This window comes from Haliotis cracherodii, unplaced genomic scaffold, assembly GCF_022045235.1.
Source record: "Haliotis cracherodii isolate W230 unplaced genomic scaffold, xgHalCrac1.p SCAF_10, whole genome shotgun sequence".
Lineage (NCBI taxonomy): Eukaryota > Metazoa > Mollusca > Gastropoda > Lepetellida > Haliotidae > Haliotis > Haliotis cracherodii.
The window spans coordinates 2,789,639-2,806,479 of NW_027266265.1; the positions used below are offsets into that span (position 1 = coordinate 2,789,639).

General features: G+C 38.7%; 1 protein-coding gene across 1 annotated transcript; it reads left to right on the plus strand.

The window, feature by feature from the left end:
- Positions 1-310: 310 nt before the first annotated feature.
- On the plus strand, positions 311-16,379 carry LOC139445066 (uncharacterized). The gene is made up of 7 exons (XM_071226149.1): positions 311-376; positions 3,950-3,986; positions 5,801-5,978; positions 10,238-10,443; positions 11,983-12,231; positions 14,024-14,890; positions 15,591-16,379. The coding sequence occupies exons 1-7, from the start codon at positions 311-313 to the stop codon at positions 15,881-15,883; spliced, it is 1,896 nt and encodes a 631-aa protein (XP_071082250.1). The 3' UTR covers positions 15,884-16,379.
- Positions 16,380-16,841: the final 462 nt, after the last annotated feature.

The following is a 16,841-nucleotide window of genomic DNA, read 5'->3' on the forward strand; positions in this document are numbered from 1 at the left end:
AAATTCCCATTCCTCTGAAACATTCATTGATTGTATCGGATGATACTCGCGATCTTGTCGGTGGGATGACCAAACTGGGCAAGATTGCAAAGAGGTACTGTTTTATTTGTCAGCTCCTTCTTCGTCGTTTGTCTCTCGTCATTTATTATACATTGAGGGGATCGCTACATCGATCCGGGTTGATCTGATCGCTCTGATGCAAGTATTGTACGTATACAATAGGCTATAGTGTCATAGGATTGAGGCTACAGACTCAAAGCTTGGCAGTTGTAACACCTGAGGTTCTTCTGAACTTTTCATTCCTCAGCCGATGGAACGTGCTGGATTCTGGGACTTTTGGAGCACTATGGCGAGGCTTCTCGACAACAGAAACAAGGTAAAATAAGTTGGAGTGATATGATTTACAGAACCATAATGAATAGGTACATTATTTATTTATAGTTATGTCTCAAATAGCTATTGTGTTTTGTCTTTGAGTTAGGGACCAACCATTTTATATTGCTCGGTCTTTGTATGGAGACTTACGGTGGCCCATAAGGGACATGGAGTCTGTTTTTCAATATTTTGATATTTCACTTACTGTTATCGTAACCTTTTGCAAATTAACACGATTTGTCATACAAATATGTGATAAATCATGTGTAAAGAAGATAGTGAATCGCTGAAAGGTGAAACGAAAATGTCAAAAACTAAAATGAAAATGTCAAAAACAAAAGCGAAAATGTCAAAAACTAGAATGAAAATTCAGAAAACTATTTCCACCGCAGTAATAATATTATCACCGCGGTGGAAATAGTTTTCTGTGGTTTCATTTTAGTTTTTGACATTTTCCATTTTAGTTTTTGACATTTTCGCTTCACATTTCAGCGACTCAATAGCTACTTGAAAGTACATTTTCCATGTTTTCGGGTTTTTTTATACATGATTTATCACATATTTGTATGTCAAATTGTGTTAATTTGCAAAAGGTTACCATAAAAGTAAGTGAAATATTAAAATACTGAAAAGCAGACTCCATGTCCCTTATGGGCCACCGTAGAGACTAGATATTGTTTGGGATACAGCTGAAAAAAAAAAATTTAAAATTAAAACCATGAGACTAAATATTGTTTTAGAGTTAAACACCTTGCAACATTGTCAATTTTGCAGCAGATATATATTTTGTCTATGGTCTGATGCACAAGCTGTTTTTTAAAGGTTTTTCCGGGCAAATTAGTTTTTGGTTAAAATCCCTTTATGACGACTGAGAATAATACTATATAGAATTTTATTTCAATATAATGCCCCTCGTGTCACTGGCTACAACAAAATTAACATTTCATTTTCAAACATTTTAAATGACCGACACAACCTTGGCACCAAGCTCTTCTAGTCGTAAATCAGGATAAGTTGAGTTGTGACCTGGCACCGAACTCAGCAGACAGTTGTGAAGACAGGGTTAGCGGGTGGTCCGCGACAAGTACATGTAGAGGCAATGCTAGCTTTTGATAATGTATGTATGTATGTATGTATGTATGTATGTATGTATGTATGTATGTATGTATGTATGTATGTATGTGTCTGTGTGTGTGATCACACTCATGCGTTTTTGAATATTTGTCAATTGTTTTTCGCTTACAAGCTATAAATGTAAGCTTGTCAAACGGGACGTCAAACATGTCGTAAGTGAAATAGTAAGAAAAAAAAAGATTTGTAATCCTAAAGATTATAAAAAAAATGGTAAAATATATTGATAAGAAAACAAACTTTTCCTCGCAGCAAAGAGACATCATCGTGATCTTCTGAAATTGGGACCAAGGTCACAGAGACAAAGGCTAGAGATGTCATCATACCATCAGTATATATTTACGTGCTTATTATTGCTTCACTTTGTGGGGAAGGAAACACTGAACAAAACAGTAAACGTCATGTAACAAACATTCATCCACTGGAGCAGATTGTGCGATTCTGACTGTATCATCAAACATGTGTTTATGAATCACTATCAAAAAGTGATGATACCCGAAAAGATAAGCGTATTTTTCCCCACCACGGCCAGTGCCACCCTTCACAAATACATGCAAAGACAAGTCAATTCATCACTTGTAAAGAACACGGGAACATATAGTGCAAGTCTAAATAGGGAATTGCATCGTTTATCATTTTTTGTCACTGATGCGTCAAATTTGGAAATGTCCTCCACTTTGGAATTATGTAAGGGACATTATCGCAATCTCGCATTCTCGCTAAATATGCGATATTCATAAGAATGCGAGATCGCGAAAATGTCCCATACAGTATTCCATACTCCACAGGTCTACCAAAAACATTATGAAAGCATTGCTTAGGCCTTAAATGTTGTAACCTTCATGAAACAACCTCTGAGCAAGCGGTTGATTGACGTTCTTTGAAATCCTGGTAGAATGAGCATGCTCGGTTGTACCTGGAAAATAGTGAAATGTTAGACACCAAGAGCATGAGCTGCCGGAGTATTGCTCGACATAAAGGGACAGTTAGCTATTGGTTAGTTGTGTGAGTGAGTGAGTTTGGTTTTACGCCACTTTTAGCAATATTCGAGCAATATCACGGCGGGGGACACCAGAAATGGGCTTCACACATTGTACCCATGTCGTGATTCGAACCCGGGTCTTCGGCGTGACGAGCGAACGCTTTAACCACTGGGCTACCCGACCGTCCCCTATTGGTAAGTTGAAGTCATCCCTCTTGTCATACAGTCTTGTGGAGAGTGTGTTGTCACTCTGAATCTTTATGCATAGATCTAAATATGAAACACACAAGGCGGTCTCATAGGAGGGTCAATAACCGGAAGAAAACTTTTTGATTGTTGTTGAGCGAAATCAGATCAACGATATGCTTGAAGCTTAAAATGAACTATTTGGCCAAATTACCATGTTTTGACATTGTCAATTCGAGCAGAAATTCTGATTCATAAATGTCTAACCCAAAATGTTACATAGATATTATCAATGAGGTAGTCCAGCATTTCATATTTCGAATTTAAAAGAAATATTTATTGGTTGTGTTTTGGCAACTGCACGATCTGCCCCGATCATCTCGTAAGCCGCTAATTGACATACCGTGACGACACGGGCTGAGGTCATAACATCAATTGGCTAATTTCAATGTCGACGGACACCCTTCCATATAATTATAACGTTCACACTAAATAATAGTGTAGAATCACAGACCAACGATGTGCAAAATAGGTATGGTATTGCAAAGACAGTAACAAGAAAGTAAACAGTTCGAAAGGCATTTAACGTAGCTGGTCGTTGTTACATTATTTGATAAAATGTTAAACAAATTAAACCGGAGTGACATTTAACTTCAGTAATCCATGCTTCTGGTAAGAGGGGACTAATCTGTTCGGGTGGTCAAGTTGACTTGATTGGGTAGCTCGATGCTCTTGATGTTTATGGGGTTTTTTTATTTATTATTAAACGCCGCACTCAGCAATATTCCAGCTACATGACGGTGGTCTGTACATAATCGAGTTGGACCAGAACACCCAGTGACAAATAAACAAACAAACAAGATCTGTGACGGGGACAGAAAACCTGACATGCATCTTATCTACATACCTAGTGTGGGCGGGGTGCCTATCTGAAAACACCGAATACTTATCAGCTCTCAACACTATTTTGAATTCTTAAAGATCATTCAAGACAATTGACAGAGACTGAATTCTGGACATAGTTCGTTGACATATTATATGGCCTGCTGTTTATAGCCCCTGCCCATATTTCACCCAGTGTCTTGCCTCCTGTGATTGTAAATCTTAAACTGCGTGTTTCAATATTTGTTAAATATTCATTAATCGTGTACGGCTATTTGCTGATGTCACAACTTAGTTCTGTATTAAAAAAATATCTGTGTAAAATTCTGCGTTTGAATCTGGGAATCACTTCGTAACATTATTCAGAGCAAATACTTTTTTCTCTTATTTCAGATTGCAACATCAGTTATACTCCTAGCTGTTATTTCATGTGAGTTGTTTTGTGACCAGATACGTATCCTTTACCCACTTAATACTTCATGCAACATTGAAAAGGTATTTCATATACGACCTGCCAGGTAACACATTTGTAACAACTTTGGGCCAAAGCTTAAGGAACGCTGGAATGCTGAGGAATTTGATCTGCAGACAAGTACTTGTGCCTGTAGACGTTGGTCTGGTCGTATTGTTCGTTTTCATTTTTCATATGACATGGAATTAACGAAACTAATACTACAGAAACGTGTTTGGTACAAACCGAAGAGAAATATCTAGTAATCGGTCCCACGAAAAGCCGACCCTGGCACGACAAAGGGACGCAACTATGTACTGCCACAACCCACAAGAAAGCTTATGGGTGCTGATGAAAAACCAAGGCGGAATACTTCATATGAACCCCACGATGAACGGATACTGGCACGAAAAAGGGACGCAACTATGCACAGTTTATGCTTAATATTTGTCTTAGTATGGATACTGTTCCGTACGCTATCGACGTGCAAGGCGTGATACCCATTTGATTAGAGCATGTCACCATTCCAGGGTGGAAAATGAAACAGACATGTTGTATCGACAGACGATTCTTTCGAAATTCTTATTATTATGGACCCGTGAAGATCCGGGGTAGAATAGATCTTCATCAACCCATGCTTGTCGTAAAAGGTGACTGACGTGATCGGGTGGTCAGGCTCGCTGAAGTGGTTGATAAGGAGATAAACATACTGTGTTTTCAATGTAGAGCTAGGTTACCCGTAGATTTAACCGCGCAAAATTTAACATTTGAAAGCTCATGCTGCGCGTTCGGTTCCAAATTCAATTGAGCGCGGTTAAATCTCCATTCTACCATGACTAAATAAAACGCGAACTCTTTGGAGTCAGCAAATATATTGAGTGAACCGGCATGGGTTGAGTCAAGTTATTAAAAAACAAAATTGGAGTGGGTTGTCGATCTGAATTACGGAATCACCGACAACAGCCAGTGAACATAATATGGCGCTGTATATGCTCAAGCAGTTTGTTTACACGGTGATACTTCATATGACAGGTACTGAAAGCAAATAAGCACGGCAACATGGTAAGCAAACATGAAGTGAGCATCTCTAAAGAAATATAAGCAAGCTTTGCAAAGCTTCGTTCCTCACTGCGCGTCACCATTATGACGTCATATCGCCCATTGTGACGCATAAGGTATGACGTCACAGTTGTTTATAGAAAAACGCCAAATTTTAAGTTCTCTGTTGTCCCCCAAACCTAAAATACATTAGCTTTGTAGATTTCAACCGTGTTTTTGCACGAAATGTATTACACACATCTTATGAATATTGTAGTAACTGCATTTTGTAACCTGTAATTGTAGATATAATTATTTAAATATGCCTTCCGACAATGACTGAAAATAGTCTTCTATGAATATTAGCTTCCGCGGTGATGCGGTCGTCAACCCAGCTGTTTCAATCAGAGGGGGTTTATTGTGATTCAATAGCCTCTGGTTTACCAATCAGAAATGAGTAATTTCGAAATTCATGGTAGAATACATGTCATCGTATCCCAATTGCGTGGATAGATGCTCATGATGTCAGTCACTGAATTGTCTGGTTCAGACTCGATTATTTTACAGACCGCCGTCATATGGCTGGAATATTGCTGAGTGTGGCGTTAACAACAAACAAACAAGAAAGAAAGAGTCTTATTATTATGGCCCAATTTCTTTGTTCATTGAAATAAGGAAGTCATAAAAATGCAAGTGGAAATCTGATTCAGTCTAGTTATAACATGTTTAACATGTTTAGTCCCTCTATTTTACAGGTGTTTCGTGTGACACTCTGACGGGCAAGACATTCTACATCTATACGAATGAAAAAACCTGGAATGAAGCAAGGACTATATGCGAGGGCGATGGAAGACGCCTGGCGCAGATAGACAACCAACAAACCGTGGATGCTCTTAAGACTTTTTCATCCGAAAATCTTTGGGATAACGATATGTATGTTTTCTGATAAACTATTTCTCTTTTGAATAACCTTTCAAAAAACATAAAGCGTGAATGTTCTTAAGGCATATACGCTATCAGATATATATGGTAATGGCATGTACACAGAAGTCCCATGTTCGATTCCCACATGGGTAACTTGTCTGAAGCACATTCCTGGAATCCCCCGTGATATGTACTGCTGAGAGACGTGAAACACTACTTACTCACTTATCATATAGGTTCCATTTTCTAACATGTCAAAGTCACAAACGGTAGACCTGATTATCTGTTCTCTCCAGTCCGCTACTCTCAGAAAGACCTTGACCTACAGCCACAGAACGTATACCGAGTTATCCAGAGTTTTGAGTTCTACACCTTCGGATGAAAGATTTTCAGGTCACAAGATAGATAAACATGTTATTGTACCAGGAAAGCCAAACGTTCTATTTAAAACATACTTTTCTAAAACCATAAAAAATCATAGTGCTATCATGGAATAAAATTGAACGTATTCCAGCAAACGGGTGATTTCATTCGATTGAAATGTTTTTTTAGATAAATGTGGTATTTGATAAAAAAGTTCATAATAAATCAAGTTATCATATCTGTACTTCTGCAAAAGTGTCTGTGTGATGGGAATAGAAATATAAAATGCACACGTTTTAACGTTGCACCTGAATTTGTCGAAGGGATGAGCGTTAATAAAAATTAACATGATCGTCAAAACACATATGTACTGTAGGTGCTACACAAAGGGGACATGGCTTACGTGTGCGTCAAGGTAATGATAGTAATGCCTTCTGCATTGACGAATGATTATGAATGAAATTGTTTTTGTATTTTTCATATTTATACCAAAATCCCTTTGTAGTGACTGTTTTCGTGAACTAGAAGCGATATGTCAACACAAACGGTCTTCAGTTCAACCTAACTACCGATGAATGCTACAGTCTAGTGCTACAACTGATTCATGCTGTCCCAGCTCTGGTGTACGTTTATCACTTGAAAATATGATCCGTATTATTCCGTGTTATTCCTTGTTATCCTTATTTTCTATTATCATAACTCCCTGTTTAATTAGTCCCCGTTATCCTAATTCCCTGTCATCATTATCGTGTTCATTATTCTCAGTTATCCTAATTTCCTGTTATAATTATTCACTGTTATTATAATTCCCTGTTATTATTATTCTCCGATTTCATTATTCCCTGTTATCATAATTCCTTGGTATCATTATTCCCTGTTAACATTATTCATTGTTATCATAGTTCCCTGTTATTATTATTCTCCGTGTTCATTATTCCCTGTTATCATTATTCCTTGGTATCAATATTCCCTGTTAAAATTTTTCATTGTTATCATAATTCCCTGTTATTATTATTCTTCGATTTCATTATTTCCTGTTATCATAATTCCTTGGTATCATTATTCCCTGTTAACCTTATTCATTGTTATCATAATTCACTGTTATTATTATTCTCCGATTTCATTATTCCCTGTTATCATAATTCCTTGGTATCATTATTCCCTGTTAACATTTTTCATTGTTATCATAATTCCCTGTTATTATTATTCTCCGATTTCATTATTCCCTGTTAACATTATTCATTGTTATCATAATTCCCTGTTAACATTTTTCATTGTTATCATAATTCCCTGTTATTATTATTCTTCGATTTCATTATTTCCTGTTATCATAATTCCTTGGTATCATTATTCCCTGTTAACATTATTCATTGTTATCATAATTCACTGTTATTATTATTCTCCGATTTCATTATTCCCTGTTATCATAATTCCTTGGTATCATTATTCCCTGTTAACATTTTTCATTGTTATCATAATTCCCTGTTATTATTATTCTCCGATTTCATTATTCCCTGTTAACATTATTCATTGTTAACATAATTCACTGTTATTATTATTCTCCGATTTCATTATTCCCTATTATCATAATTCCTTGGTATCATTATTCCCTGTTAACATTTTTCATTGTTATCATAATTCCCTATTATTATTATTCTCCGATTTCATTATTCCCTGTTATCATAATTCCTTGGTATCATTATTCCCTGTTAACATTATTCATTGTTATCATAATTCCCTGTTATTATTATTCTCCGATTTCATTATTCCCTGTTAACATTATTCATTGTTATCATAATTCCCTGTTATTATTATTTTTCGATTTCATTATTCCCTGTTATCATTATTCATTGTTATCATAATTCCCTGTTATCAGTATTCCCCGTTATCATTGCCATTATTCCATGTTTTTATTCCCCGTTACCACTAGGTGACAATGACAAATTTCGGCATTTACCGAATTTAAGAATATTATCACTAAATAACCATGGCAACAGCGGTCTACTAACGTGGACAGTCGGAACATGGTCAACAAGGTCAACTGTGTAATGAACGTGACTTCACTCACGAAAGCTTGCGTCATCGCAGTGATGCACTGACTTTAGGTTCCACAATATGTTACATTCGGTGTATCATCCTTAGACAAAAGCCTTTCCACAAACAATAAAGTCTGCCAAAGCAGAGTCGATTGTACGATTCCGGCTATATTATGAGCATGTTTTTTTATGAATCACTATCATACTGTGATGATACCAATTGCAAGTGATTGCGAAAAGGTGAGCGTATCTCGTCCCACCGGTGGTACATGGGCATGCCAAAGCAAGTCAATTTTTCTCTTAAAAAATACGGAATCATATGGTTCTAGTCAAATAGGGATGGATAAGTGTTATCATCGTTTTATAATATACCATATTATTATTTGCTTTAAAGAACCCTGAAAACCGCAATACTTTGGATGTTATAACCATCTTGTACCCATATACTAGTACTCCATTATTTATGGCCAGGTGTTGAAATAAAAAAGTCTTACTGTCATAACTACCAAAGATATAAAATTTTACAATTTATTCGTTCATATACAAAACTCATTACTCTTAAAACTAATATTACTTTTGTGAAAGCTTGGACGAATTGTGTCATTTCTACGACCACAAGCACGATGCGGATTATTGTGACACACTATAAATAGATTCCTGTTGTATATAAACGCGTGAACTAGTTACTTGCCTTTGTTGCAGAATACAATATTTCTATAAAAACGTTACGCAAAATAGAAGCGATACAACAAAAGCTGCGAATTCACCATAGATTATATTTCATTTAGGTTCGCGCCAAAGCAAATTTACGGCAATACATAGCAAAAAAATGTCATTTAGAATTACATAAATGTTGAGCAGATTTCGATATCAACATATATTGTTTACATGTTAAGGTAGATTTATTTAAACATATAATGAGGTTATATATATGAGGGATCACATGTAAGGGTACATTTTGACTTCGTACATTTTCTGTTAAATATTGGAATCAAACTTGCCTCAAAAACCCGATGAATTTGCTTGACTTTTTACACTCTCATGAAAGAACCAGGTTCAGTTCTGTCAAAACATTTGATTTTTCAACTCTGTACACCACTATCCCACATGACAAACCTGCGTACAGACTTCATTCCTCGATCCATGGGGCTATGTTACAAAACGTGGTTACATATTAAGATATGTGCATTAAGACTGAGAGTGAAACTCTCCACTCTCCACAAGACTATGACAAGAGCTCGAGGGATAGCGAAGAGTCAACTTTCCATTCATGTCGAGGACATAAATAACCGTAGAAGTCCTCTGGGTGTTTGTAGTAAACTAGTATCTAAACAAATAGGCAGTATTATGCTAAACGCTGGTAGCAGGATATTTCGGGATTACGACTATTGACGTTTTTGATATATTATTACTTCAGGCCTTATTATATATTCTGTATGCGCTTCTTTATCTAACAGGGGCGGTCGGGTAGCCTAGTGGTTAAAGCGTTCGCTCGTCACGCCGAAGACCCGGGCTCGATTCCCTACATGGGTACAATGTGTGAAGTCCATTTGTGGTGTCCCCCGCCGTGATATTGCTCGAATATTGCTAAAAGCAGCGTAAAGCCATACTCACTCACTCACTTTATCTAACAAGGTGTTAACATATCAGTATAAGTTTTATTGAAGTGTACTGACAAATAAGAATCATTGCTTAGAACATTCAACGTGTGCCTTACACCACGAAGTAGATTAAACATTTCCTTATTGACATATTCAGTGGATCCTGTTCAGTCCTGTAAGATTGTATTGTGGCATGTTTGTTCAATGTAGTAAAATATAATTTGTGTAAGACTTATCATTTAAAGCAAGAACGGTTTTGTTAAACTAGGCAAGGTCATTTTTGGATTGGACTGAATCAAGGGACATCGGGTTTTCGATGGGACCACTGCGAACCAGCTTCTTACACTTTCTGGCAAGACGGGGATCCCCAGGGCAGCGACAAACCCTGTGTGTTCGCTGAACGAGACACCCTGGAATGGAAGAGCGAGGTGTGCGACAGTAGCAGCTATCAGTTCCTGTGTGAGGAGGCCACAGGTAAATAGATTGGTCACAATATATGGTAGTGCCAGGGGGAGGGGAAGACGTAGTGGTTAAAGCGTTTGCTCGTAACGCAGGTGTTCCGGGTTCGATACCGCAATATGGGAGGTCCATGTCCAGTGACCACTGTCGGGATATCACTGAAATTAAAGCAGCAAAGTTATACTCACTCACTTATACTTGTTCTAGCATAGCCTGACTCAACAATCGTCTACCATTCCATTGTATTGGCTATTACATTTATACTATACTATACTATACTATACTATACTATACTATACTATACTATACTATACTATACTATACTATACTATACTATACTAGGGGGCACGGGTGGCCCAGTTGTGGGGGGGCGCCGCGATTCGCTGTGCAGAGTTGCGTCCCTTGGCCACACCAGAAACCTATGATTGTCGGTTCGAATCCCGGTCCGGCCCGATTATGTTTCTAGGTTTGTCAGCACCATACCCATGCTCGTGGGTTTCACCGAAGTGGTAAACGTCTGAGACCTGCATCACTTCGGGCTTTCCTCCCACATTAAGCTGACACGCCGCGATATAACTGGAATACTGTTAAAAGCGGCGTTAAACCCAACTCACTCACTATGCTATGCTGTGCTATGCTATGCTATGCTATGCTGGGGCGGTCGGGTAGCCCAGTGGTTAAAGCGTTCGCTCGTCACGCCGAAGACCCGGGTTCAATTCCCGACATGGGTACAATGTGTGAAGCCCATTTCTGGTGTCCCCCGCCGTGATATTGCTGGAATATTGCTAAAAGCAGCGTAAAACCATACTCACTCACTCACTCACTATTCCATACTATGCTATGCTAGGCTATGCTATGCTATGCTATGCTATGCTATTAGACACATATTGACGCATATGGTACTGCAAACATGAACATGATATGTTTTGCTTGTATTCAGCAGTTGGGTGATAGGACAATCGTCAGTGGTAGTTTACAAAATTTAAACAATTTGTTACTCAAGAGAACATTGTTTGTAAATACATTGTCATTTTAGTACAAACATATGTGAAGGTTCCTACGTTTGTCTTTTAGAGGGCGACCAGTTACTGTTCCTTTAGGGAGCGGGCTGGGTTTTGTTGAGACAGAATGTTTTGTTTAGCTAGTACTGCAAAACATGCAATTTGTTTTCATTGAACGAAGGCATCAAGCAGGTGCCACACCCAACTTTCATTTTCAAAGAACTTGTGTCATATTTCACAGTAGGTATGTATCATTCCAAGTAGCAGTTTTTCGTTCCACGTCAGAACGTGAACAGTAACTATGGTAATGTTTGTCCAAGCACAGCCACTCCCTACAGTCGATGTGTTTTTTTACATCCCAGTTTCTGGGGGTACGGGTGGCAAAGTCCCTTGGACACGCCAGAAACCTATGAATTTGGGTTCGAATCCTGGTTTCACAGTTTTACTAGGAGACGAATTTTGAAATTAAAGAATCGAAGTAGAAATTCTTGAACAGATGTCTCTTTCTTAAGTGACAAATGCTTTTCTACGTACCTTTCCTATGTTTCACTAGGTCCCTGTACGTATGCAGCCTTCAGCGGATCCTGTTCAGGAACAAGCCATTCCTATACTGCCAGTCACACGGTGTCTTCAGCTCCAGATTGCGAGACCCTGTGCAGCACCCAACTCGACGGGACACGCGCATGCTGGATGTACGCCTTCACCGCCCCAGACTCCTGTACACTGTACTTTGACAAAGATCCGTGGAAGTGTATAAATCCTTCAGGATCAGATGTAGCCAAGACACGGACTTGTTTTTCATGTGTGTACATATATACGTTTTTAAACATGTGGCCATTCGTTTGCCATGATTTTCAGTTATTCATTCATTTACTTTTCACCACCATTTTGCCATTTACGCCCAATGTAATCTGTTTCGTCGGATCATGGACACTGGTTATTCCCCAGCGTTATTAATATATTATATTTTGTTTTTGTTGCAATTTATAAATACATTTCTAGTTCCTGAAACATTTGACAATACACGTTAATTTTATCATGGCTATCAAATGGACAAAGTGAATCACTTAAACAATTAAATTATACATGAAAGGAAGACCAGAAGTTGCTTGCAAAACCATCCGATCTTAAGCTTGAAATTGCCGCACAGTTTGTAATATTGACTCCAGCTGTAGGATCTTTTCATGTTTCTATAACTGAATAGTAATCGATTGTAGAGTATCAGGATCACATTTAAACGGGGGCGGGGGGATCTTTGTGGGACTCCGGGCACAACGTGTTGTTTGATAAATTGTAGTCTAACATCTGTTTTTTTTGTGAAAATCCAATGTTTCTGCTTCAGTCGAACAAGTACTCAGGGTATTATTATCTGTTTCTCCCACTTTTTAAAAGGCTGGTACCCCGTGAACATCGGGGGTAGAATAGGTCTTCAGCAACCCATGCTTGTCGTAAAAGGCGACTATGCTTGTCGTAAAAGGCGACTATGCTTGTCGTAAAAGGCGACTATGCTTGTCATAAAAGGTGACTATGCTTGTCGTAAAAGGCGACTATGCTTGTCGTAAAATGCGACTATGCTTGTCGTAAAAGGCGACTATGCTTGTCATAAAATGTGACTATGCTTGTCGTAAAAGGCGACTATGCTTGTCGTAAAAGGCGACTATGCTTGTCATGAAAGGTGACTATGCTTGTCGTAAAAGGCGACTATGCTTGTCGTAAAAGGCGACTATGCTTGTCGTAAAAGGCGACTATGATTGTCGTAAGAGGCGACTAACGGGATCGGGTGGTCAGGCGCGCTGACTTGGTTGATGCACGTTACCGTATCCTTATTGCGTGGATCGATGCTAATGATGTCAATCACTGGATCGTCTGGTCAAGACTCGATTATTTACAGACCGCTGTAATATAGTTGGAATATTGATGAGAGCGGCGTTAAACAACAAACAAAAAAACTAGAAAAAACAAACAAGGCTGGTATTGGTAGGTGAAGTGTGGCGCAAACGTTTATTCTGAAACAAGTGGAAATCAGTATCACCTGAACATCGGAACGGTACATAGTTACAAAGAGGCCAGATTTCCAAACACATCTTGTTTTCCAGTATGACTTTCCATTTTCGACAATGTTGTTTACTTTTTATGCTTTTGGAAATTAGTGTTCTGTAGTAATATTGAGTTTCTTTAGACATGCTTTTGGACGTATAAGATATGAAATAAGGCAGAGATTATGAGATTTTGCAAAACTGCTTGTGGACAATGTTGTGCCGCCTGCAAAATGATTTCAGAGATATTCTTAATTATAGCTGTTTATTAATTTGACCCAAATTTAAATGTGCAAAATGTAACGGGCGCGAGGTGCTATCTACAGCTGTAGACAAGCAGTGAGCTAACCCGCAGCCGCATCCTCAAATGGTTTTATTGAGTGGTCTTCTGCTTAGCTATATGGCCACCCGATCCCTGTTTGTGCCTTTTCTTCACAGCCGCAATGGGTTTTGGGGGTCGTATTTTGATTCTTCCTTGCGTCTTAGGTAAATTTTAACAAAAGTGTATGTCTGAAAACAATACCATTCATTCACTGGATACTGTTTCTTTTTAAACAGTTGAATCAAAGACCTCCTCATCAAACTTCCAAAACAGTAACTCAGGTCCAATTATCGACTGCGACTTGTATACAACCCAAGCTCCGACTACCACAACTACTACTACTACTACTACTACTACTACTACTACACCAACTACAACATCTACTACTACTACTACACCAACAACTACAACATCTACTACTACTACACCAACAACTACAACATCTACTACTACTACACCAACAACTACAACATCTACTACTACAACACCAACAACAGCTACTACTACACCAACAACTACTACTATTACAGCACCAACTACTACTACAAGTACTACTACCACCACAGCAGTTTCTACTCCTACTAGTACAACTACTACACCAACGACTGCCACAACACCAATCACTACCACAGCTACAACCACTAATATCACACCATTGGAAGTTTCGACACCAAATACCTCAACCACGACTACTACTACAATAACAACTACGACAACGGCGACATCTACTACAATATCAACTACGACAACCGCCACATCAGGAGCCACAGCCACCACACCTGTAACAAGTGCTACCACTCCCACCGTAACGGCACTTCATACGTCCACAACATCAAATACGCCGTCAAACGTAACGACTGCATTGTCAATCACTACTAACCCAAGTTATACCATTTCTTCTGCTGACCCTGGGACTTCGGGGAATACTCCTGTTAACAGCGCAAGCGTCTATACTCCAAACTCGACAACAGAACTTGTCTCCTCTAATACCCCAACCCCAACAGCAGCATCAGTAACAGCACAAAGCATCACAACTTCATCAACCTCATCAACAGGAACAAGCTCGACAACAGATGGAAGGTTCTGGTCATATCTGCCAGGAAGTAAGCTGAAATGTCATAAACAACAACGCAGATTATTATCTATAAAAACAACAACTGAGATGGATTCAATTATAATCAAAAACAAGTCGTTAATTTTGAAATGATGATTGAATGAAACGGATTTCTAAGATTCATATGATTTTAACACACCTTTGGCATTGACAGTTTTATAGCATCTACCGCTTTATTATTTAATATACTCACCGCCAAAAGAAACGCGAACCATAGAAACATGTAGAGAAGTATGTATGTTAAGAAGAGATGTTTTCAATGTATTCCATTTAATAACAAAACTAACAGTCAGTCAAGGGTTTGATCTTATCACGATATACTGCACGTGATTTCCAAACTCTACACGCCACTCCTGCACGAGGCAAACGGTCATGGATCTATGACGTCACATGTGATGCATTCATGAGAGTCGGTAAACACATCATACCAGTATGTTCGTTTGTGCATCGAACCAATCTAACGTGTTGAATTTAAGTAATTATTGATATATTTACCAACATTTATGGTAATCGCGTTTCTTTTGTTGGTGAGTATACATCCCGTCGCCATTGGAACTCGGTGATAAGCACTGGTGTACAGTATTGTCATCCAGACACCACGTAGAAACAAAATATATATTCGAAAATGCTGTTTACAATTAACCCCTTCTGTATGTTGCTAAAATACCAACTGTGTTGTTTATTTTCAGACGAGACGTGTCCGTGTGTGGTATGTATTGGAACAAGAAATGTGACAGAGATACAGCGTATTGTGGACGCCATTCTCCTGCTACTGAAGTTAGACAAGTCCAAGCTGTCAGCCACCAGAAGAAAGCTGGAGTCAGAGCCGGACGGCAGACCCTCAGCACAGGCCATGGGCTACTCGGGGATAATCTTCATCGTCATCACGTTCAGTTTCTTTCTTCTAAGTGATATGATACGACTCTGTCAGTTTTTCTCAAGCAGAGACCCCAAAAAGAAGATAACGAATCGAAATATATGAATATTTATACGTTGCAGTAATTTCGACAAAATTAATGTTGAAGGAATCCATTGAGTGATACCTAAAGGCTGGAAGAACTATGGTAACACGTGACTTTAATACATCTCTCTGCAACGTTCAAACAGTCTGACGGTGGTTGCACGTGTACAGTTGACGTTTCTTGCAATATAGGCGTGTTTGGCACCCATTTGCTCAACTGCCTTAATTCTCTACGTTGTACAACTAAACGTGGCATATATTCTATGCTTATTCTGTGGTGTCTTGGCAAAGATCCATGGCAGTTTATACCATTTCTGCACGAACATTTTGACGGGTACCCGAAAAAATGGTGTTTAGCGGTTTTTCACTGCTGCACGTGCATCATCGAAGCCAGTGGATTGATTGTCTTTTTTACCTTAAGTTTACAGTGTTTCGGCGACTGTTTTCTGCTTTGTAAGGTTTTCATAACTTTTATAATTTCTGGGTGAAATCCAATTTTCAGGAGTATACGCCCCCACCCCCCACCCACACCCGGAGTTAGTTTATATAATTCGAATTTAGTAATTTAGTAATTATATATGGGGCCATATTTGGCCCAGTCGTCTATGGCGCCGCAATTCGCCGTGCAGAGATGCGTCCCTTGGGCACGTCAGAAATGGAAATAACAAGCACGCTCAACAAGAAGAAGTATATTTGTCTTATTTTCTATGTCAGCAAACGACCCGTAGACAGACCAACTCGGTTTCTATACATATGTCGACGATCTGTGTGTAACTATTAACGAGTATCGGTGTTAGCATGGGGTTTATCAATATTCTAGCAACATCACTGCAGGGGTCACCAGAAATGGGCTCCACACATTGTACCCATGTGGGGAATCGAACCCGGGTCTTCACCGTTACGAGCGAACGCTTTAGCCACTAGGCTACCCCAACGCCCCAATAACTATTTGGAATAGCATCGAACTTATTTTCCTAAA

Excerpts from the sequence above, each read along its gene's own strand:
- LOC139445066 (XM_071226149.1), top strand. The coding sequence starts at position 311 with ATGGAACGTGCTGGATTCTGGGACTTTTGGAGCACTATGGCGAGGCTT. Across the intron at positions 3,987-5,800 it reads ACTCCTAGCTGTTATTTCAT|GTGTTTCGTGTGACACTCTG; the intron begins GTGAGTTGTTTT and ends TCTATTTTACAG. Across the intron at positions 5,979-10,237 it reads AATCTTTGGGATAACGATAT|GCAAGGTCATTTTTGGATTG; the intron begins GTATGTTTTCTG and ends TTGTTAAACTAG.